Source organism: Symsagittifera roscoffensis, chromosome 1 (assembly GCF_963678635.1).
Source record: "Symsagittifera roscoffensis chromosome 1, txSymRosc1.1, whole genome shotgun sequence".
NCBI lineage: Eukaryota > Metazoa > Xenacoelomorpha > Acoela > Convolutidae > Symsagittifera > Symsagittifera roscoffensis.
The window spans coordinates 40699576-40723059 of record NC_087062.1 but is presented as its reverse complement, the minus strand read 5'-3'; the positions used below and the strand labels follow the sequence as shown (position 1 = coordinate 40723059).

At 33.6% G+C, this 23484-nt stretch overlaps 2 protein-coding genes across 2 annotated transcripts in view; both read left to right on the top strand.

Annotated features, from left to right (window-relative positions):
- LOC134844386 (cytoplasmic dynein 2 heavy chain 1-like) overlaps positions 1-23484 on the top strand; it is a 495494-nt gene that overhangs the window by 251112 nt on the left and 220898 nt on the right. The gene's annotated exons all lie outside the window — the stretch shown is intronic.
- LOC134856733 (small ribosomal subunit protein eS8-like) lies at positions 19-874 on the top strand. Its single transcript, XM_063873005.1, has one exon. The coding sequence runs from the start codon at positions 102-104 to the stop codon at positions 852-854; it is 753 nt and encodes a 250-aa protein (XP_063729075.1). The 5' UTR covers positions 19-101; the 3' UTR covers positions 855-874.

Sequence of the window (23484 nt, the reverse complement as noted above, 5' to 3'; positions counted from 1 at the left end):
TGTTGAACGTCTTTTATTTTTCAGATCGCTTGATCTTGAGAATGACGTCCAATTGAGTTTGTTTGTTTGTTTGATTTCGAACTACTAACTTGTTGTGAATTATGGGGATCTCGCAGGCGAAGTTTAGTAAGCGAAAGAAGACCGGTGGTCGATTCAACAAATGGCGCAAGAAGAGGAAGTTTGAGTTGGGAAGACCCGCTGCTATGACTAAACTTATGCCGGAGCGAATCCGACCAATGCGAGTGCGAGGCGGCAACATAAAGATGCGGGCGCTGCGAATCGACACGGGGAATTTTTCGTGGCCATCCGAGCACTGCACACGGAAGGCAAAGATCTTGGACGTGCTTTACAACGCGACTAACAATGAGATGGTGCGAACGAAGACTATTGTCAAAAACTGTATCGTGAAGATAGACGCAAGTGCGTTTAAGTCGTGGTATCAAGAGAAGTACGCAGTTGGCAGTGCGCAAGGAAAAGAGTTCGCTGAGTTGGCTGAACTATCTGAAAACGTTTACGTAAAACCACCGAAGACTGCAGAAGAGAAAGCGGCTGCGGTCAAGAAAAAGAAGGATGCCAAAGCCAGAAAAGCGGACTTGAAGAAAGTTGACTCGAAAAAGGGAGGTAAAGTCTCGAAAGCGAAAGAAGAAGTGGTGAAGAAGAAACCTAAGAAAGTAGTGAATGTGATTCTCATTCCGAAAATTGACGCGGTGCTAAAAGACGCAATGAAGCAAGGATACGCCTATGCATGTGTCAGTTCCCGCCCGGGACAGTGCGGAAGAGCAGATGGCTACATCTTGGAAGGCAAGGAACTGGACTTCTATCGAAAGAAAATGGATAAAAAGAAGCAGAAGTAATTCAAATGTTCCTCCAACTATTTGTTTTCTTTCAAGATCAGCGTCTGAGATTGGGTGGGGGAAATTCATTGTGATATCATGCCAATCAGTGTATGCTCGTTTGTGTGCCCATAAACGATTATTGAGGGTAAAAGTATAAGTATATATCACAATCAAAAGCATAGCACGAAAGATTTTCTGATTTCCCATTTTTGTTAACTATGCACCGGAATTTTGGCAGAACTAGCAGCTGCTGTTCAGTATAACGAGTAATCAACAATTCTGGCGTAAGCTGTGCGAATCGTCGAAAGAAAATCAAACCAGAAGCCTGGAAAATTTAAAAAACGCTACTATTTTTAGACGCAATAGTCGAAATATCTAGTTTTATACGGTGTCTATTTCGATATATCACGAAATTTAGACTTTTTTTGGTTAAGAAACAGTATAGGAAAACATGTTTTTTATTACACAACAGTGATCTCAATACTTTAAATCTAGCTGGACCGTCATAGGTACCACCAGGGATCTGCTCTTTTAAAAAAAGGGAGTGCGTGCTCGTAGTGTTATATACGGCCGGTCGGTTTCCTAACGCAAAAATCACAAGAAAAGTTAATGCAATATTTAAAGATATTAAATGATCTATGAAAGTAGTTCAGACTCTTATATAGATCGCGATGATATTTTTTTTTCGTTTTATTTTCTTAAGGAAAAGTCTGAAAATTTGTTCAGGTTCAAATTCACTTTTTTCGGTTTGACTTTTGTTTTATTTTGAGCTCAGTTCATTTCCTGCGTTTAAAGGAAATCAAACACCAGCAAGCAGTGTAAAGATCACGGAAAACGTGATCGACTTCTAATTTTGAAAATGGAACTTAACTTTCAGATTTCCCAGCGAAATATAAGTTTTACGTATTGATCCATTTTCCTCAAATTGGGTTAATTGAATCAATAAAGTGTCAGTCATAATTTGCTCTAGAAATTCAAAGAGCTTGAAGGGCATCTATTTTTGGTGAGATGTTTTCAAAAATCAGACATTTTTTTACGGTTTGCTTGCATTCATTGACTCATTCAACTCTATTGGATATGTTCAAGCTATGTCAACTTTATTAAAGCTCATCTTTGTGTTCTGGTATTTAAGAATCATATTCGCGGGAAGTTGGTTGATCAAAGATGCTATGACTAGATAGTCAAGGCAAGTGACACTTGATCTGCAGACCCGAAGTCAAGTCCCGTAGTCTCCGCGGTTTTCGAACCACGTCAAAAAGTGTTGGAAGGAACTATGGCCTTTGTTGGGTTTTCCTCTAATTTTTGGGCACCTCAAGAAAAGCCTTTGATGCGTCATGTGTAGTTTTGTTGTCTTCAGGTTGAGCTTTAAAAATATATCAACTGTGTGCAGATTTTTCTTATGTTAAGTTAGAATTTTGTCAGTTAACTTATTTGGAATAATTTATGCGCTTACCACGCGCAATTTCAAAGCGCAGCATAGGTGGCGAATTAATCCGACTGAGAAAGTATTCCAAATTGAATTGAGGCCAAATGATTGTTCTCCTAAACGCATTACGTGAGGCCAATTATTTAGTCCTAGTATTGCGCTATGTTTCCCCCCCCCCCGGACAAAAAATCCTTGTTTTTGGAAATTTTTGCGCTTAAATTTGTGTTAGCGGGTCAACACTTAATTTTTAAAAGCTCACTTCTAATTTATGTGTCAAATCAACGAAAAAAAGCATTTTTCAACAAAACTAACTGTCAAAAGCCAAAAAGTTCAAAGCAAACTATGAATTATTCACAGATACATTTTACTTGTTTTGAGATAGTTTGATTACCTTAGCGATGAGCACCGTATTGCAACCGGGTACTGACTTTTCGTTCTCGTGAAGAACTTCACAGAGTTGTGGAAATGGTGGTAATCGGTGTTTTATATATTAATTAATTGTGTTTTATAGTTTTTTGGCTGGACAGTTAAGACGTTTAGTATAGTAGTTGCGTATATGTCTTGGGTGCACGGTACGAGCTCGTGCGAAACACTTTCGTAGATTTTTAGCGCTGGAGTTTGGTATATATTTTTTTTCTATTAGTTTTTGTTGGTATTGTATGAGAACATTTGAACTCTTACATTGGCTGCGCGGCCTGCTGTATTTAGCATACTTTCTGGTGAATGTGTATGACTTCATGAGTTATTGCACATTCTGTACAATTTTTGTCGACAATAGATTTTTTAATTTTTGTTCTAATTTTCATTTCTCTTAATTTTCATTTCTTCTTAATTTTATTTTTGTTTGGAAGGGGCCGTTTTATTTTAAGGACTGGGTTTGATATTTAAAGAACTGGGATTGAAGAAGTGATATCAAATCAAGAGTTACATACTTTCTTCAATTTTTTTACCCTTGCGGTAAGCAAGGGTATTGCAACCGAGTACTAGACTTTTTTCTCGTAATTAAATTTGTTCACAAATTGGTCAGTTTAGAAAGAATTTAGAAGCGTTAAAACACTAATCTACATCCTACATGTTCCGCCGATGATTTATAGCAGGTCGCGATTATTTTCTTGGTGGTTTCGGCTTATTGGGAGTCGGCCTTAAACCTCTCGCCATATTCATCTTATGTGTTTTTTCTATTAGTTTATAGTTGATTTTTTCAATGGAAGTTGATCCAAATTTGTTTAAACTTTCCGGTTAGCTGAAATTCAACTTAACAGACACTTGTTGAGAAGCAAAATAATTACGCTAAATAAAGACTTATTTCGTGTTATTAACTAGTTTAATAACAAAATCAGTTGAATCCAAATGCAGCTTACATGCTCAATTTCATTAAAACTCAAATTTAACTACTGGTTGGGTACTAGTTACTACATCGTAGTTTCAGGGGGACTTGATTTTTTTTTCAAAATCAGTTTTGCTTGGGCTCAATTGGTGTCTGCTCAAAGGTTGTCAGCCGTGTTTCCGCTTCGTAAGTCTTGCTCAGTTGCTAATGTGAATTTCAAATGTCTTGCTTGGCATATTTTCCTATAATTTCTGATTGATAAAAACAGGTATTATGAAAGTGTATGGGATTAGTTTTTTTAAATTAATTTTATCAGTTTTTGCAATTTTTTTTTTTGAAAAACGTTTCTACCGATGTTGAAAACGGGGTATGCATAGAAAGACCGCCTACATTATTGTGTGCCTGCATATTCCTCTGCGTTTTCCGTCTCTTTTTAAATATAATGAGCGTAGTGAAGACTCTTATATAGGTCTTGCTGATTTTTTTGTTTTTATTCAGGAAGTCTTTAAAGTCTCTAATAACTACAGATGTGCATTCATACATATTGATGCATTTATGAATGCACTTAGGTATTTTTTGCATTTTTTGAGTTCAATTGAAATTTATCTGCTGAAAGTGACCTAAAGAGCACTCTGTAAAAGTGAACGTGGAAATGGCGCGAAAAACCGTGAAAGATCTAGTTTCGAAAGTAGAATTTATTTTCAAGATTTCCCGGCGGAATGAAAACTTCCTTATTGATCCAGTTTTCTCAAGTTGGGTTCATGTTTGCATACTCCGTTTTTTTTTGCTTGCCCATTTGTCTACAGTCTTCGAAAAAGTCTCCGGGGGAATATTTGACCAATATTTTTCGATTTTTTCGGTTTCTTAAAAGTTAAACTACCAAATCTGAGATTCTGCTTTTAATTAATAGAACTTATTTGAAAAGTTTCCCTCCATAAGTGGCTACACCCAAAGTTTTTCTACATAAATTTTTCTGTACCTCGGAACAGTCAAATTTTTTGTTCTTATGACCGTTTCTTGAACCTTTTTCAAGTTGTCTCTTAAGATTTTTCAACGGACTGCATTAGCGGTCTCTCACTATTTTTTAACCAAAAAGTTATCGTCCTTGGGAAAGTCAACTTTCTGATTTGCTGACCGTTTTTTGGCTTTTCTCGATAATTTTGTGCCAATTCTCAGGTTAAGTTTTTAAAAGAGAAATTTGATTTTAGGAATCTTCTCTTCTTCAGCAGCCACGACTTGCTTTTAACAGAAGTTTTGAACTTTTACCGGTTTCTAGAAAATTGTTGACTTTTCTCAAAAATTACCCTTCAAATCTGAGACAAAAATCGAAAGAAGTGGTTGCGCGATATTTTGCTGCAGAGGCGGCTAATCCTTGATTTTTTGCAAGAGAAATTTTATGTCTTAGGGAAAATTACAAAATCTCAAAAGTTTTCTTTTCTTATTATAGTAGAGAAAGAAGTAAAGTTTTCGGAAAAGTCCATTTTTTGAAGTTGCGCATTTTTTACCCGCATCCGTATAACAACTTCAAAAATTTCAAACACGTAGTTCTAGATTCAGCTGGATCATAGGTGTCCTTCATCGAGACATACGAAAATTTTGGTTCACCTAGTTTTTTTCGACTCTTTTTATGATTGTGTTGTATCGCAAAAGGTGCGATGCTTCGCTTCGCCTCTGTGTATCAAAATTCAGTTTGATCAAAATTCAGAACTTTATTGATTGCGTTAAAAAGTTTTAATTGTTTTGGACCTTTCTAGCGTCCTACTGATAGTTATTTAACTTCAAATGACTTGAGTTTTAATCGAATTTGTTAAAGCCGAAACAAAACTTGAAAAGTTTGAAACAATTTCGTTTTTGCGAAACAAAGCCAGTATTCTGAATATTTTGAAATGTTTCGAAGTTTCGTTGCTTAAAAGCTTGCTTCAAAAAACGTAAGCATTACGCGACTCAAGTCGAGGTATCACAAAAGCTTGATACATTTCAAATTTTCATCGCTGGAAATGATGTATATGTTCGAAATTTTTTGAGCTTTAGTTTAAAACGCAACTAGGTTTATTGACTTAATGCTCTCCTAGAATCATTGTGGATATGAAATTTGAACCAATTGTAACTGGACCGAAGGAAATTTTTCTCAGAGACCCTCTCTGCAACTATCAATGTTTAGTTGAACAGACTTACTAGGTTATTCCCGGTGTATAAATTGGGTTCAGACTCTTGGGAAATATTGTTCCAAGTGGTCCAAGTAAACCGGCATTTTAGTAAAAACCTAAGTGTGCGTATCCATTGTCTATTAGTGTATCAAAACAACGTTTCAAAGCTCCAATACTTGAATAGTTTTGTCAAAAAAACTAGATTTCGTAAATCACTTCAAGCTATCAAAACAGCATGAAATCGAAAGATTATTTTTTCCAAATTTCAAATTTTTTTAAATAAAGCTATTCAAGCAATGGAGTTTTGAAACAGTTCTTTGGAAATTACTTTGTAAGTTGTTTTATAGACTGAATTGCTTCCCGAAAAGTTTACATTTTTAATCAAACAAATCGAGTGATAGAATTCCAAAGTACTTAAAGTATTTCTTAAGTAATGCATATGAAATCGCGACGAAATTTTAAAGTAACTTTAAAGTATTCCGAGTCAATTTGTTAAGCGTTTGAGTTTTTGAAACAAAGCTAATCAAAGTATGAAACATTGAAAAGTTCCCAACTTGTTTCATAGACCGAATCGCTTATGAGAAAAAAAAATTAAATTTCCTAAGCCAGCTATTCATGGTACGAAACTTTGAATTTTTTAAAATGTTTCATGGACCGAATAAGTTCATTATAAATAAGACTTTTCAAAGCAAGCTATTTAATTGTTGAAACAAAGAAAAAACGAGAAATTATTTAATTGACCGAATCGCTCTCTTCTTAAGGAAGCTGTTCAAGCGATAGTTTTTTGGAATATTTCAAGTTAATTCATATCGCGGATTGGTTCGAAAAACGTTTTTTATTCAAGCTATTTTTTTTAAATTAGACTTCGAAATATTTCAAGTTATTTCATAGATCGAATCGTTCATGAAAGTTTTCCTTAGCAAGCTATTCAAGCTATGGAACTTCAAAAAATTTCAAGTTCTTTCATTGACCGAATTGCTTTCCAAAATTTTTTTTTCTAAGCAAGCAATTCAAGCGATGAAATTCTGAAATATTTCAAGTTATTTCATAGACCGAATCAGTTCTGGAAAGGTGTAAGTTTTTTCAGCAAGTTTTTTATAGTATGAAATAATGAAATGTTTAAAGTTAATTCAGGGACTGAATCGCTGGCGAAAAAATTAAAATTAAATAATAGAATTCAGTCGAGTTTATTTTGTTTAGATAGTTTCGGACTTTTTTCCAATAGAATTCTAGAATTTTCTAAACTGAGTGATTCTCTGACGTTCTGATCAACCTTTTTCAAACGTTGCACTTGATATCCTTTTCAACATTAGGCCACATGATGAGCCATTTGATTCATTTATTATATAAGACTAGCAAGCCCGTCCCCATTAGTCCATCGACCGGCAAAAAGTTATTTCTATTAAGCAAGCAGCTATCTATCGAAGCAATGAAACTTGTCGCATATGAGTTATTCCATATTGTAAAATCGTTTTGCTCATTTTAAAGTTTATTGAGGCAAGCTATTCAATCAAGCTGTGAAACTTTGAACTAATTCAGGACATTTCAGCTGGCACAAATTTTCAAATCTTTTATGAGCGTAAACCATCCAGGTGATTAAAAATTAGAATATTGAATTCATACCTTGGATTGGTTTGCAAAAAGTTAATATTTCTGAGCAAGACATTCTAGCTTCGAAAATCTCGAAACAATTCAAATTAGTTCATAGTGAATAGATTCGCATAGAATCTCTTGCGATAAAACTTGAAAATTTAAAGCAAACGATTGAACTTGAAAATTCCAAGACCATATCGTAAATTGATTCAAAACCATTAACAATTTTTTCAGCGAGCAATTAAAGCGATGATTTACAAAAACAAAATGAAGTTAATTCATTGCGTGCATTGGTTTGCAAAACAATTGAAAAGCTCATTGCGTGATTCGACTTGAAAGTTTTTTCTGCTTAAGCTACCTAAATGCTAAGCCTTTAAAATGAATCAGTTGTTTTCATAGAGTGAATCGGTTTGCGAAAAATTTAACTTTTGTAAGCAAACCAATCAAATGAATACACTTTGAAAATTTTTGGGTTATTTCATAGAACGAATTCGTTCAAAATAAGTTTAAATTTCCCTAATTAAATTTGAGTAGCCATCTTCGATAATTTCATGAAGCGAATCAGTTTGGGAAAAATCAGGTAGGGAAAAAGCAAGCTGGTCAAGCGATGGAACTTTAAAAAGTTTCAAGTCATTTCATGAGGCAAATCGGTTCGCGATATAACTATCATTAATCGCTAAAAAAAACTTTGTTCGAAGCGATGAAGTTTCAAAACAAGTTGAAATATTTCAAAGAACGATTCGGTTCGCAAAAAGACTCCTAGTAAACTATTTAAACAAAGAAACCTTATAACTTTTCAAGTTGTTTCATAGAGTAAACCAATTGGCGAAAACTTTATTTTTTTCTAAGCAAGCAAATCAAGCAATGAAATTTTGAATTATGTTAAGATATTTCATAAAGCAAATCTGTTCGCAAAAGTTTTCAGTTTATCTAAAAATGTGTCCAAGCAAGGAAACTTCGAAAAACTTCACGTTTTTTCATAGTGGGAATCGGCTCCCGATAAATTTTTTTTACCCAACAAGCAGTGAAAAAACATATAAATCTCGCAGGTGTTTTCATAGCTTGGATTTTTCAACAAAAATTTTATATTTTTAAAGAAAACTATAAAAATAAAGAAACTTAGAATATTTTCTTGTTATTTCATAGAAAAAGTGGAATTGCAATAAACTTGAGTTCAAGCAAGGCGTTCAAGCAAAGAAAAAAATGCAGTTTTTTTATGAAACATTGGCTCACGAAATGTATGAAACTTTCTAAGCAAGCTATTACAGCGATGCAATTTTGAAATAATTCAAAGTTATTTTCATACCTTGGATTGCTTCGCAAAAAATGAAAAATATTCAAAAAAACCATTGAAAATCTGAAATTTTCTAAGCAAGCTATCAAAGAGATGAAGCGTCGAAATATTACAAGTTTTTCATGAAGAGAAACGGACAGTGGAAAGCTTAATTTTTTATTTTGGAGTCATTCAACTGATGAAACTTTGAAATATTTTCAATTATTTCATAGAGCGAATCGGTGTGCATAAAATTCGAGTTTTTCCAATGAAAATTTCAAAACGATGTAGTTTCGAACTACTTGAAAATGTTTCTTAAATCACTCAGTCAGTTTTCATAGTTGGGGTTGCATCGCATGAAACTAAAGTTAACACCCAGGAATGTCATCGTTCATCTGATTAGGCACCATAGCCATTCACTAAGAGGTGAATTAACACAACTCAAAGGCCAACACGAAATATCCCCCTCCCCCACATTCTAGAAATAAAGTAGCTCATCTCAATAGCCAGGTCTGTACAAAGTTGAGTCAGAATGACACCATCAAAAATAGGGGTGGGAATTTTTTTATTTCTCATTAGAATAAGTTGAATTGATGCATATCAGCTGAATCCACTTAAGGCTCACCTGATCTCAATTCAATCATAAGATTTAAAAATTTTAATGCAAGTAAATTCAGCAACGCAAGAAACCTATTTAAAGAATCTCGAATAATTTCTGGCAAAAAATTTCCTCTATACAATTCTGATACAGACTAAGGATTATTGAAGTTTTAATAAGCTATAAATTTATTTGGCCAGTTCACTGGAATACTTCCTCAGACAAGATGCCACATGGTTTTTCAAGTTAAACTGATCTTTTCCAGGGAGCCTATCGGACCGAATTTTATAGATTCTTGTCAGAAAACTGTAATCGTATAAATGATATAACAGGCCATTTGCGAATAACAATTGTCGCTACCTAGAAACTTTTTTCCTTTCCGCAATTGTAAATTGAGCACTTTTGAACTTTCGATGTTGACTTTTTGAGTTATAACCGATGTGGTTAACTCATAGAGTAATTTTGGATAGGGTACACCGTCTGCTCGTCACGCTATCTTATTTTCGGCCGGATAGATTCGTGCAACTTCTTAGTCTAATACCGATCCTAATCTTACTCTTATACTATCTAGTCTCAGGTTGTTTAACTAGTCTCTGCTAGGCTCAATAGATCTAGGGTATACTGGTTTATTGCGGCTGCTGAAGTTCTATTGGAGAGGCAACTAATTTCTAAGTTAAATTCAAATCTCTCTGGTGCTGAAATTACAAGTAATTTCAGCACTTACAAATAAGTGGGTTGTTAGTTAGATGGATCATGATTGGTTAATATTAAATACTTTACAGTGGTAAAATATCTAATTTATCCAATCATAAAATGTAGTTTAGATCAGGTTCCACCCATCCGGGTTTTACAGAGTTTTTTAGAATTGTCTTTCTGCAATTCAAAGGATGGATGATGGACGTTGGTATTTGGCGAACATCATATTTCTTCTGGGTTCTCTTGTTAGAGAAGTTCCAGGATCAATCGTTGTGTCTTCTTATGACAACGACTGGGTTTTCGCAACAAACTCAAATCTGATTTCAGAATGGTTGGCTTTGACAGGTTTTTCTGTTTCATGTAGAGAACTTCTTTTGTGTTTGACCTTGTCTGGGAATGGCGTGGAGATTGTGCGTGGAGGGGATGCCTGGTTACTCGGATCTGTACGTATACTTGAACATCGAGGTGGTCATTGGTCTAGTTCAATGAAGTCCTTTTCTGCGAAGTCAAGTCGTACTCTAAATCCTTTGAGTTGTGATTGTGGACGGCATATTGATTGTGGTTGGTCATTCTTTTTCGAGTGTAGTGAGGTCATTTTGTCTTTGGATGTTCGTCTTTGGTGTTGTATGCTGATCTATATACTGCAAGGTATAATTTACATTTTATAAAATTTTTATTAGTTCAGTGTTTTAATTATAATTTTGGTTATTTGTTTTCACAAAAGCTTTTTGTTTTAGTTCGGTTATTTTGAAGAGTTACTCACCCTTGAGTACCTCTTATTAAAAATAGAAGTGTGGTCACAAAGCGTGGATGTAGCGCGGTGGGTTAGGCCGGCTATAGAGCATGCTCAGGACGTCCTCTCTGGTTGGTTAGGCCAGGAGTGGGAGTATGATTTCGTGCGGTTTCTGTGAGAGGTCCTGTTATGTGATAACGTTTTATGTCGGGTTTGTGGTGGTTTTTCTTATGTTTCGTTGGTTGTGTCCTTTTTTCAAAAATCAAATTGTTTTTGGTATGGGTTTGTCTTTCGACTTTTTTGTGTTTTATTATTTCTTTCTTAGACTTTATAATAGTCTTCAAAAGAATAAATTATCCAGTTTTAAACTGGGTTAATCCGGTTTGGGTACCGTTGGTTTCCTTTTCTTAGTCATGCTGTTATTCTATGTGTTGTGGTGTTTAGTAAGCTGCGTTGGTTAGTTTTGTTTAGTATATAATTCCTTTCCAACCGGGTTAAAGGAAAGTTTGAAACTTGTTATCGTGTGTTAGAGTTGTTGAGTGTGAAAACTTAAAACTGAAATTCATTATTTAAACAATTATTCGTGGGCGAGCTGTGCGAGTTTGGATAGAATTCTTGTGCGAATGAATGAAAATATCAAAAGGTTAGTACTGCATTTTCGTCTTATCAATTTACTACATACAATTTCAATTTTACTGCTAGTTTTGGGGAAAAATTAAGTTACAAATTTTCATCATTATTAGATTTACTGCTTGTGGGGAAACAATTTATAAATTAATTTACTACATTGGTATGAATTTTAATTAATTTAGCTGGTGCAAAATATTAATATAGTTTTGAAGAATTTGAAGAAGTTTTCTATTTTTTATTTTTCTTTTGTGTTTTTTGCAGATGATCGTGGGATGAAGACTAAAAATCTAAATGAGACATGGATAAAGAATGGTTAGTTTTTAATTTGAATATATTAGTGAAGAATATGTATAAATTATACTTACCTGTTAGTCGTCGGGGAAAAAACCGTGGGGGAAGATGTCGTGTATTATGTCGGAATTTGTTAGTAATTTTGCTAGTATGCGAATGATGTTTTTAGTTTGAAGCAGTGGCCAAAGCAATTGAAGTGCTTTAATGGTTTTTAGTTCTTCAGTGCCAACTGCAAACTCATAAGGTGTGTTTTGGATGAGATTATATAATTTGTGATTGTATTTAGTGTTGTGGATGAATTCTAATATTGGGATTTCTATAGGTTGAATAAATTCATGTGGGATAAGGAAGGGTCTGGATTCTTCTGCATTAAGGGTCTTCGTGATGGGACAAAAAATATACATTTGGGTTATGGGATCATAATTGCGAAGAATGCCGTGAAGGTTAGTATCTTTGATGCAATATGTGAAGTTAAGAAAAAATGGTGGAGTATATTTAGAGTTAATAAACTGAAAACGGTGGTGTGGTTGTCTTGATGGAGTGTGCAGGTCAAAATGATTTTGTATGAAGCGATAATATGTATATGTGAGGGTTTGTTTAGTGCGTAACATAATGTCGTGTGAGCAGTGCAAATCGCGTTCATGTGGTGCAAGGAAATTAAAGGTTAGTGAAAATAATTGAAATCTTTCTTTAAAACTTTCGTAAGCTTGCATGTCGGTTAGTGCTTCAGAAATGACGTGGTCGAATTTGCGATCAAATATATTGAGTGTAAATACATATGGTGTTTTGATGAAGAATTTTTCTGTGATTTGTGGGTTAGCGAAGCGATCATCATCTAAAAATTGGTCTTGGTTAGCTCGGATGATGTTATGATCGTAATATTCTAGCGTATACTCGTTAGCTCGGGGTGCAGTGTATGTTTTTAGTGACTTTTTATATCCTATATAAGTAAATTGTCTATGTGTTAGTGGTGTGGTGAGTCGGTATAGCATATCTTGATTTCTTTCTATATCGATGTGAAAATTAGATAATGTTAGGCAAAGGGGATTAGTAAAATGATAATATGATGTCCAATGAAGTGTAGGCATTAAAACATGTTCGTCTACAAAGCTACGTGTGTCGTTAGTGTCATGAGGGGTGTTTAAAGTATACTGTGGAAATGAAGGTAGGGTGATTGTTAAAAATTCTTTCGTGTTAGTGTGATTTGGATGATTAATATATTCACGGGCTGTTCCTGGTTTTGTTGGAAATGGATGGTTTGGGAATTTTCTTTTGAAAGTGCGATAAGCTCTATTAGTGCTATTTGATGATTCGGTGGGTGTGGATGATGGTGCTAATGATGCGGTATAAGCTGAAGAGAGTGTAGGGGTAGGTGGGTTTGATGATTCTATTGTGGATGAAATCTGATTTATAGTGGGGGTGTCAAGGTGGAAGGGTTGTTGTTGTAGGGTGATAAAATTATCTAGTTCTTGGGAGATTTGGGGAGTATCTGGAGAATTGGATGATCGGTCTGAATGAAATGAAGAGTAGGTTGGGGTGACTTGGGAAGCGAAAGAGGGTGTAGAAATGGATGGGAGTGGTTTATTTGGTGGGATCGGTTGAAAAGGGGGTGTTGAAAATTTTGAGGAGTTGGTTTGAAAATTAATGGATGGAGATGGTTCAGAGTCTGCAAATTCATCAGGGGTTTCAATATTAGGGTTATTTAGTTGTGAAATGGAGTATAAAACTGAAATATGTGAATTAGTGTCTGAATTCATGCCTGATGTTATATTACTAGATGGGAAATCGGGTGGCGGGAAAGCAAAAAGTGGAATTATTGTAATTGGAATGTTGAGATTGGTTGGGTGGGAATTTGAGCGGTGTAGGGATCCAAGTTGTCGGCTCATCGTGGGCTAAAAAAATTATTATTTTGAGACTGAAAAGCGGTGGTATGGGGTTGTTCTATAATTTGTTCATATGTATTTTCATCTTGTGAATGATGTGTCATTATATGTTGAATGGGACTTTGTGATGTGGTTGGTCTGAAATTTGGATTATGTGTTATTGCTAAATTTCGAAAATTTCGTGGGACTAGGGATAATGGATGGTTATGTGGTAGGTGTGGTAACTGTGGTGCTGTAGGCGTTATTTCTACATTGTTATGTTCTTCGTCGTATGTGTTTTGTCTTGTTGCTATTTTTGTGTTGTATTCTTTTATTTGTGCGTCTAAAAGGATTTTGTTTATTGATGATGAAAAAATTCCAAAGAATCCTGCAAATAGTATGCGTGCTACACTTGCTTGTCTATTGACTTGTGTGTGTATAGCACATGTGTTATAGATTCCTTTTAAGAGTGAAAAAAGAAATCCTATAAAGTTAAACATTGCGTATAGAATAGTCAACTTTTCTAAGATGTAATAGGGCCATCCTAGAAAATCAAGAATTTCGTTTTTTAGTGTAACAAAGCTAAAAATATTTATAGGTGAGATATCTTGTGGTCGGTATTTTTCACCGTTTAGATATATATAGTCTTTAATGTCTTTAAAATATCCGCTATAATCTTGTGTATAAATATCTGCAAATCCTGCGGTTTCGGCAAGTTTGCGTAAGTTTTGGTCAATTGATTGTCTTTGTATAGTGTCCATTTGTGTTAATAATTCTTGGAATTGTTGTGTTCTAATGTGATGTTGGATATCGGATTTTGAATATATTCCAATTGATTGTAAGTCGATATTTGGGTTTCGGGCAATAGCTCTAATGCTTTCTGGTGAAAATTTTTTGAGTGATTGCATTAATGTGGGGTATGGGGTAAGAAGGTAATATTTATCTTCATCAGGGTTCAGTTGTACTACATTGTGGCTATTTTCTGATCCACATGGAACTGCGGTATCCCAAAAATAGGTTCGTCTTGAAAGTGTGTCAACGAAATGTACTTTATTCTTATAAAAGATAGGGATTCTTTTATAGCATCGTTTATCTTCAAAAACATATAGTGGTGATACTTTTTTGGTACAGGTATAAAACCATAAAATGTTTCCTTCGTAATCTAAAAAATTTGATCTATTTCCTGATAGTAAATATCCTGCGTAGGTTATTTTTAGTACTGCTAGTGCTAGTGATTGTAAGATTTGTGTTCTTTCTAATTCGCATAGTTGGTGAAGCGTTTCTAATTCAGAGAGTGACATTTCTTGAAAAATTCGGCTAATTATGTAGTCTAATTTCATATCTAAGTGAATATCATAGTGGATATTACCGAAATAAGTACTATTCATTAGTGATAGTTTTTGTAAACGTGTGCTTCTAGTGTCATGGGGCTTTAGATGTCCACCAGGTTGACCTTTACTTTTTTGAAAATTAACTGGTATATATGATGTTCCTTCGTTTATAGGATGACTTGTGGCGTATGGGTCGATTTTTATTTTTCCAGTGTTCATGTCGAATCCTTTTTCGTATTCAACTAATATTTCGGAGTATTGTGTTTTGCGAAGTGGGTTTTTGTATTTACATGCAAGTTCTGTTTCTTGATATATTTGAAAACCTGTCAATTTATTTTCTATATTGTGTATGTTTCTAAAATTAGAACTTAGTTTTCGTGATGGATTTACTTGTTCATATGGAATTGACTGTATAAAATATTTTTCGTGAAATTTTATCATTCGAGCGTGTATTTTTGCTACTTGAAATGTTGTACATGTGTCTTCGGGGAACCAAACAATTGTTGCTTGTGTTCGTGTTGTAGGGTCACAATAGCCTTGATCGTTTTTACAAGGTAATCTAATTCCTTGATAGATCATTGTGTTGTCAGATAAATCGCGTGTGAGGTGTATTTTTTCGAGTTGTATTTTCCAATCGAAAAACATTATTTCTTGATATCCTTTATTTTTTGTGTCTGCTTTGCAGTTTGATGAGTTATTTATACCAATGTGTGGTATCCAGTGTTTATCGTGTATGTCATAAGTTAATCTTCCGTGTGCGCCGTTGTATGGGTATTTTTCATCTAGTTTTATATGTCCTTGATATCTTTCAAGTTCTGCTTGATGTACAGAATCTGCAAAAACTTGAAAATATACTAACTTTCTATCTGTGTTTTTATTTCTTGTGATATTTAGTCTGAGTAACTCGTTTTACAATCTTCGGGATTGAGATGTAAAAGTCGTTCGATATTACTTTGGTTGAATGATTCGTGGTCAAGTCGGTTTTTATTTCCATTTGAGACTTGTGAACAATGTACTTTCTTTTCAGAAAATTTTGCTGTGAATTTATATCCTATAACTGTTGTTGCTCGGGCTTTTGAATAAAGTGTCGCTATTACATTTGTAGTTTCTACAGCTTGTGGTTCTGTTTCGCATTGTGATACTTGATTTATTGCATATTTGTGTAGTGTTTTTTGTTCATTTTCTTCACAATCGTAATGTGTTACTAATAAATCTTGGGGTCCTGTGCGGGGGGAAGGATTTATGTTCTGGTTGGTGATAACTAGAAAAAACAGTTGGAGAAAAAATAATATTTTTAGAATTTACATGTGTATGATAATCCTGAGTATGGGTTATAAAATGTGATGTAACCAATTGTCTTTTTGGTATATCTGTCGTATTTGTATATTACTTCAGTTGTTATAAATGGTGGTGGTAGTGATTGAGCAGTTATATTTGGTGAGTTTAATGGGTAGGGATGTTGAGCAATGTTGTTTAGTTTAACCGTGATTTCAAATTTTAATTGTAGACTATTTTGTTGGAGTATTTGGATGTTATGATCACGAATGTCTTCGTGGATGTCTTGTCTATATTGTAGTCTATTGAGTGCCCAGTTGTGGAGTCGGTTACTTTCTGGGTGTTGTCCAAATAATGGTGGAGGTGCTGTGAATGTATTCCAGTCTAGTCTTAAAGGAATATTTGTTGATGATTGTTCTCGATATCTAGCGTCGAGGTTATTTGGGAAATTTAAGTTAAAAGGCGTTGGTGAAATCTGGCTTATTGATGGTGTTGATGGTAGTGATAATGTTTCTGGTAGTGATGAGGATGTTGTTGTATCCGTAGAAATGTCTATTGGATCATTAATTAAATTTGGTTCACCTTGTGTGAATGATTGTGTTGTCCAATATGGTAGTCGTGATGTTTGGTTTGGGGGGTTAAAGGGATTTTCACGTATTTGTTCAGATGTTGGTGTTGAGCCTAAGGAATCTGAGGGTAGGCTTGAGGTGCTACGTTGTGAAAGAAGCGTAGGGGTTTCTGGTAATATACCAATGGGGTTTTCTGGAGTACTTTGTGATGGGGATTGGGGTATATCAAAATGTACTCGAGGGGTTTGAAAATTTCTGTTTCGTCGAGGATGTATAATTTGTCTATTTATTTCAACTGTATTTTGATTTTGACTAAGATTTCGTATTCTACTTAAATCTTGTGGTAGTGTTGGGTATAAGTTATATGTTGGTTCACTTAGAGGTGCTTGTCGTTGAACTGGTTCTAATGGTTCAGATAAGCGAGCGTGTCGTTCTTCAAAGGTATAGGGGTTATCTTGAAAAGAAATTCGTGTAGATGTTTGGGGGTTTTGGGTAGTTGTAGGTGGTGTTGGGTTTTCTTGGGATGATGTCGGTGAAGACGTGATTGTTGGTTAGCAATTTTTGATGGTTTTTGATCTTTTCTTTTAGTGAAAAAATTTATGTTTATTGTAGTACTCTTCTAGAAAAAGAATTAGGAGAATTGTTGCTAGGGCGAATGTGATGATTGCTTTTTTTATACATTTGCATATTGTCAAGATGAGGGATGATAGAAATGTTATAAAAATTACAAATAGTAAAAAAATATCGGTTCTACTAAAAATGGTTCGTATCATTTAGATAAGTTTTGTGAATCGTACCTGTGGATATAGTCAATAGCTTTTGAAAGTTGGAGGTATAGTTCAAATAGGGAATAGAAAACTAAAAAAAATATTACAAAAAATGATTAAGATTATTATAAAAGCTTCAAAGGTATCAAAAAGAAATATGATTAAAAGTTTAAATATCGTTAAAAAGTTTATGAGAATGTTAAGAATTATGTTGACTGGTCGAGAGAAGAGCATTTAAGAAATGGCTTCTCGATCGAATATTTTTTGTTGTTTGAGGCAATTTTCAAGTGTGGTCGAATTATTTATTGGTTTTTTGACAAGTGGGTTGAGTTTTGTGAAAAATTGTTGGGGGCGAATTTTATGGTGATCTGGAGGTCTTCTTTTTCTTTATTTTTATTTGTCAAGTGATCTGGGGTATTTTTGAGTTTTTGATACTTTAGGCTAATTAAAATGGTCGTTCTTTTACTTTAGGCTAATTTAACATATTTGTTTGGGGGGTATTTGAGGTCTGAGTTGGGGAAATATTGTTGATCTTTGGTTTATTAGATAAGGGAGGGTTATGATATTATGGTGATATTTATTTTAGTTGTCAAGTTGGAATGGTTTGCTTATTTTTGACCTGGAGGTCGCAAAGTTATAGTTATAGATATGCCTGGAGTTTAATATTTTTCGTCTAGCTGGTTTGTGTTAGAGTTATAGAAGGTGACGGATTGGATGAATCCTATTGGCTAACTTTGAACTAGAATCGTTTCGTGTCTGTCAGCATGTTATTTTGAAAAATGAAAGTTCAAAATATTTCAGAGGTGCAAAGATTATTAAATGTAAAATTAAAGTTGTTTTTGAAATTCAACTTTCTTTAATATTTTGGATTGTGGGATGAATGTTTTATAGTTTTTGCGTGGTTCATTTCTAAGTCGTGATGACTCTCTATGTTCTGATTTGTCGACTTGTTCTTGGGGTATAATTTTTTCTGTAATTTTTCTATTTTTTCTTTCTTTTTGGGGAATATTTTTTTCTAGCGTTTTTGTATTGTGTTTTATTGTAGTTGATTTTTTATTTTGGTTTTCGGGATGAATGTCATGTTGGTCTTTTGTTTCATTTTCTGTATGTGGGTTATTTTGAATAATTTTTAAACCTGTGAAAGAATATAATTGAGTTAGTTCGCGTAGTGCGTACTCTTTTGGGTAATAAGGTAATAGGTTGTTTCGATGTTGAACAATTTCTTTTTGTTCTGAGTCGGTAATTTTATATGTGACATCAGTGGGTTTGGCAATTATTTGGAATGGTCCTTTACGAAGGGGTTGTAATTTTTTAGAGATTCCTTTTTGAGTGTTAAAATTGGGTATTAAAACAAATGTTCCAATTTTTAAATCGGAGGCTGGTGTAAAGCGTGAATTTATTTGTTCATTAATGTTTTGTCTTTGTAACAACTTTTTTGTTACTTTTTGGTAAATTTCATTGTGTTTTTTATCTCTGTTTAAAATCCATTCGGTGTGTGTACCGGAGGCTAATTTAAGAATTTGTGGGTGATGAAAATGATCTTCATCATGTGTGTGTAAAGGTAGGTTATAACAAATTGAGTCTTTATTCGGTTGACAATGGCTTTGTGCATTTTTATGAGAGTTTGCTGTAAACATAATTGGTTTGCGTGGCTTTTGATTAAAAACCATTTCATATGGTGACATTCCTAGAGTTGTCGTGATTTGTGAATTATATGCCAAGGGAAATAGTTTTACATCTGCTGACCATTCGGTGTATCTTGTATCATTTCCATTGATGATACATCTAAGATATTCTTGTAGTGAACGGTTCATACCTTCGACTAAGCCGTTTGTCCAAGGTGCATGAGATGTACGTGGTTTGTGTTTGATGTTATATAAATGACATAATGTGATGATTTCATTATTTATGAATTCTGTGCCGTTGTCTGTAACTAAAATTTCTGGTAGTCCGAATTTGGAATTCCAGTGTTCATAAAGTGTTGTGTAAGCGTAATAAGCGTTACAATGTGGTACTGGTTTAAGTGCTACATAATGTGTAAATGCGTCAACAATTACCATAATGTATGAGTTTCCTTCGGATGATGGTGAAATTGGTCCTTTTGTATCAAATGAAATACGGTGGTTAAAGTACAAACTTTGTCCTTTAAAATCTTGTTTTTGTGCTATTTGTTTTTGATTTGGATAAGGTTTATTTAGCTGACATACTATGCAATCATTGCATAGTACTTTTATCCAAATTGGTGCATTTGGGAAATAAAAGTTTTGTATGAAATTTGAATATGTTTTCTCTGATCCAGAGTGTCCTTTAATGTTTTGTGTATGCGAAATGTTAAAAGCTATGAGAATCATACTTAAAGGGAGACAGGGAACTGTCGATTCATTTAATTGGTATTCTAGAAGGTCTGTGTTTTCATTAATTATTGTATTGTTGAATTTTCGAAAATATCGGAGGAGTGTTTTATTTCCTAAAATTGTGGTATCTGCTTTTACGGGTTTAGTTTTATATTTGTGCCATGATTTTAGTTGTCTAATTACTGGGTCAAGATTTTGGTATTGTTTCAAGGTTGTAATTGTAATTTTTTCTGTTGGAGGGAGAAAAATGTTTTCAATTTCTAATTAAGATAAAGGAATTGTGTCAAGTGGGTCATGGAGGTCAAAAACTTGATTTATTGTGTATTTGGAATCGTTTGTTTGTGGTCCTGATAAATTTATTTCATCAGTTAGATTTTCTTTTTCAATTAACGGGAAAAGGTCTTTTTTATGCGAATGTTGTTTTACTCTTTTTTGTTGGGTGTTATTTTTTATCCATTGTGAATATGGAATTGGTTTGAAAGTTGATGTTCCAAGTAGATCAACTTCGTAGTGGTTATTTTGGCAATCTAAATAAAGTGGGAAGTGTTGTAGGTTATTTATCTGTGATTGTTCAACGTCAGTTTTTACTGCATATTTGCATTCTAGTCGGGGTGATGTTTCGTTTTCTGCAAGGTAAAATTTTATATTTTTGGGTATTTCAACTGTAGTTTTACGTGTAAGTAATTCAGGTGGTGTATTTCGACTTAATGTGTCTGGTAATGCAAGATTCTTTCCTGCTGTCCAAACTATATGTAAGTTTGGAAATTTCATTAGAATTAATTGAAATCTGTAAACTCGGTGATTTGGGTTGGATTTTTGTGTAAAGAGAAAAATGATTGGTTTGTGATCTGTGAATAGAACTGTTGGATGTTTTGATCCAAGTATCAGAAATTCATATTCTGTAAGTGTATAGATTATGGCTGTACATTCTCTCATTAGGGTTGAGAGTCTTAGCTCTGCTTGAGTGAATAATTGAGAATTTGCTGATATAAGGTTCATTTTGTTTGTACCATTGTGTGATTGTAATAACGCTGCGCCGATGCCAAAATTTGAAGCATCGCACATTGCATAGAATGGTTGATTTGGGTCTGGAATTGTATTCGAAATTTGTTCAGTTAGGAGTTTTTTAATTTCTTCAAATCGTGTTTGATGTTCTGTATTCCATTCAAAATTATTTTGTTGTCTAAGTATATTATAGAATGGTCTTAAGTATAATTGCATTTTATAGACGTATTTGCTTAAAAAATTTAACATTCCAAGGAATTCTTGGATTTTCTTTTTGTTTGTTTGTGGTTGAAGCTTCTGAATAGCATCAATGCGTGATTTTAATGGAGTGATTGTTTTTCTTTCTATATTGTGTCCTAAGAATTTAACTCGTGTTAAAAAGAAGTGTGATTTATCGGGAGCGGCCTTCAGATTTTCGTTCTGAAGTATTTTGTGATAGTGTTCTAAAACTTTAAACATTTCTTCTTTTGTCTGTGATTGCATAAAAACATCGTCTAAATAGGTGATTGCGTTTTTCTTGAGTATTAGTGGTCTAAAAATTTTACTCATAAAAGCTGAAAATGCTGCTGGTCCTATGGATATTCCATAGAATAGGCGGTTGAATTCATATTGTTGATTTCCAATAACAAATTGTGTTAAACGTCGTGATTGTTCATCTAGTGGCATTTGATTGTATGCACTATTCATATCTGCGGTTGTAAAGTATTTTCCGTTGATTTTTGTTAAAATAACTTGTATTGGTTCAATAGGCCAATTGCATTTTGATTCGTCTATTAGTGAATTAAGATATCTAGCGTCTAGAACTATTTTTAATGATTCTCCTTTTGCTAGGATGATAACTGGGTTGATAAATGTGTTACCTTTTGGTTTTTCTTCTTTGTTTACCGGTGAGATAATTTTGTATTGTTCTAAAATATCGAGTAATCTGTTCACTTTATCGTGTAAATGAATTGGTACTTTACTTGATCTTTGTTTTTTGAAAACTGCGTCAGGTTTTAACGGGAGATGTAGTGATGAACTGATTTTGCCAACATCAAATTTGGATGTTGCATAAACTGATGAATATTTTATTAGCTGTTTGGCTAACTTATCAAATTCGTCTTGTGTTATTTGTGAATGTTGGAAGTTAAACATTGTTAAAAATTTCTGTTGATCCGCTGTATAGTTATTTATGTTGAATGTAGGTTTGAAATATGGGGTTTTTGTGAAATAATCTGTATTTCTTTTTTCATTACTTTCATTAAGAATTGTGGATTGACAAATATCTAATAATTGGAGTATATTATTTACGCGGTATGCTTTTTCATGCATTGGTGATGTCGTAGCGTTGGTTTCGCAATATCCTAAAAGTCCTAAAGGTAATGTTACTTGATACGGTGTATTGTTGTATACATGTAACGAAATAATATCTGAATTCGAATTTTTCAAATATTTTATGGATGAAATTGTGATTTTGAAAAACTTATGAATAGGTTTGAATTCAAAGTCTGACATATAGAGTTGTTGTTTATTTTGATTTTTATCATATTGGTCAACTTGTTTTATTAAAAAATTATATATGTTTCCTGATAGTGGTTTCAGGTGTTTTCTTTGTTGGTTATATATTGGATAAAATTTTGAAAAGAATGGTGGTTGTTTGTTTAATCTTTGAAAAAATGTTAGGGATGTGTCTTTTGTTTTTGTGTACTTATCTTTGATTAGTATTTTACTATTCAAGATGTTGATTGTTGGTATATATTTAGAGATAAATGGTATTCCAATGATATTGTGTTTAATATCAGTGATATGAAATATTTGTTTAAATGGTTTAAAATTTTATTTTGCTCTATTGTTCTTGTGGGGAGAAGAAATAATTGAACTTTTCCATAGTTTACCAATGTTGATCCTTGTGCTGTTGCTAGTTTACTGGAGGTTGCAAGGGGTGTTAGTTTTGGGTGTAATGTTTTTATCTCATTCCATGTGGGAATGTTTATTATGTTTGATTCTGCTACTGAATCAATTAAAAAATCAATTTCAAGATCTGGTGGTTGAAATTCTTTGTTTCTTGGACTTTCTAAAAGAAATTTTATTGTCCAAATTTTTTCTTTGGGTTGTTCTTTTTGTATATTTTGATAGATGTGATTTGTATTCAAGCATTTTGTTTTGTCATTTTCATTGGATTTATTTACAGTGTTGATTTCGTTAGTTTCTTGTGCCGTTTGTGTGGTTTGGATGGGTTCAATATAATAATTGTGAAGGAGTTCTAATTGATTTTCATATATATGTGATGAAAAAGGTTGTTCATATATAATAGGTTCGTAGTCATTTTCGACTGCTATCATATTTATGGAGATAGTGTTTTCTGTATCACTTTCTGAATCTGATGATCCAGTTTATTTGATTTAGTTGTAGTTCGTTATTTGCTGTGTCATCAATACATGGGGGGTCTGATGTTGTTTCTGGATTTGATTGTACTTGATTAATATGTCTTTGATGTTTAGGTGTACTACTTCTGTGGCGATTGTTAGAATTATTATAATGGTTATTATTTCTGTGTGGTGATTGGGAATAATTTCTATAACGATTATTATAACTTGAATGTCGATTTTGTGAATTGTTTCGTGATCGGTTTTGATAATTATTGTTTGATCTGTGATAATTTGATCTGTTATATGAGTTATTCCTTGATCGATTGTTCGGGTAATTCTGATTACGGTTGTTTGAATAACTTCTATTGCGATTATTTGAATAGTTTCTATTTCTATTATATGATGAGTTTCGTGATTGATTGT

Bases quoted from the DNA above. Each gene is read 5' to 3' on its own strand.
- LOC134856733 (XM_063873005.1), top strand. From the start codon at position 102: ATGGGGATCTCGCAGGCGAAGTTTAGTAAGCGAAAGAAGACCGGTGGT.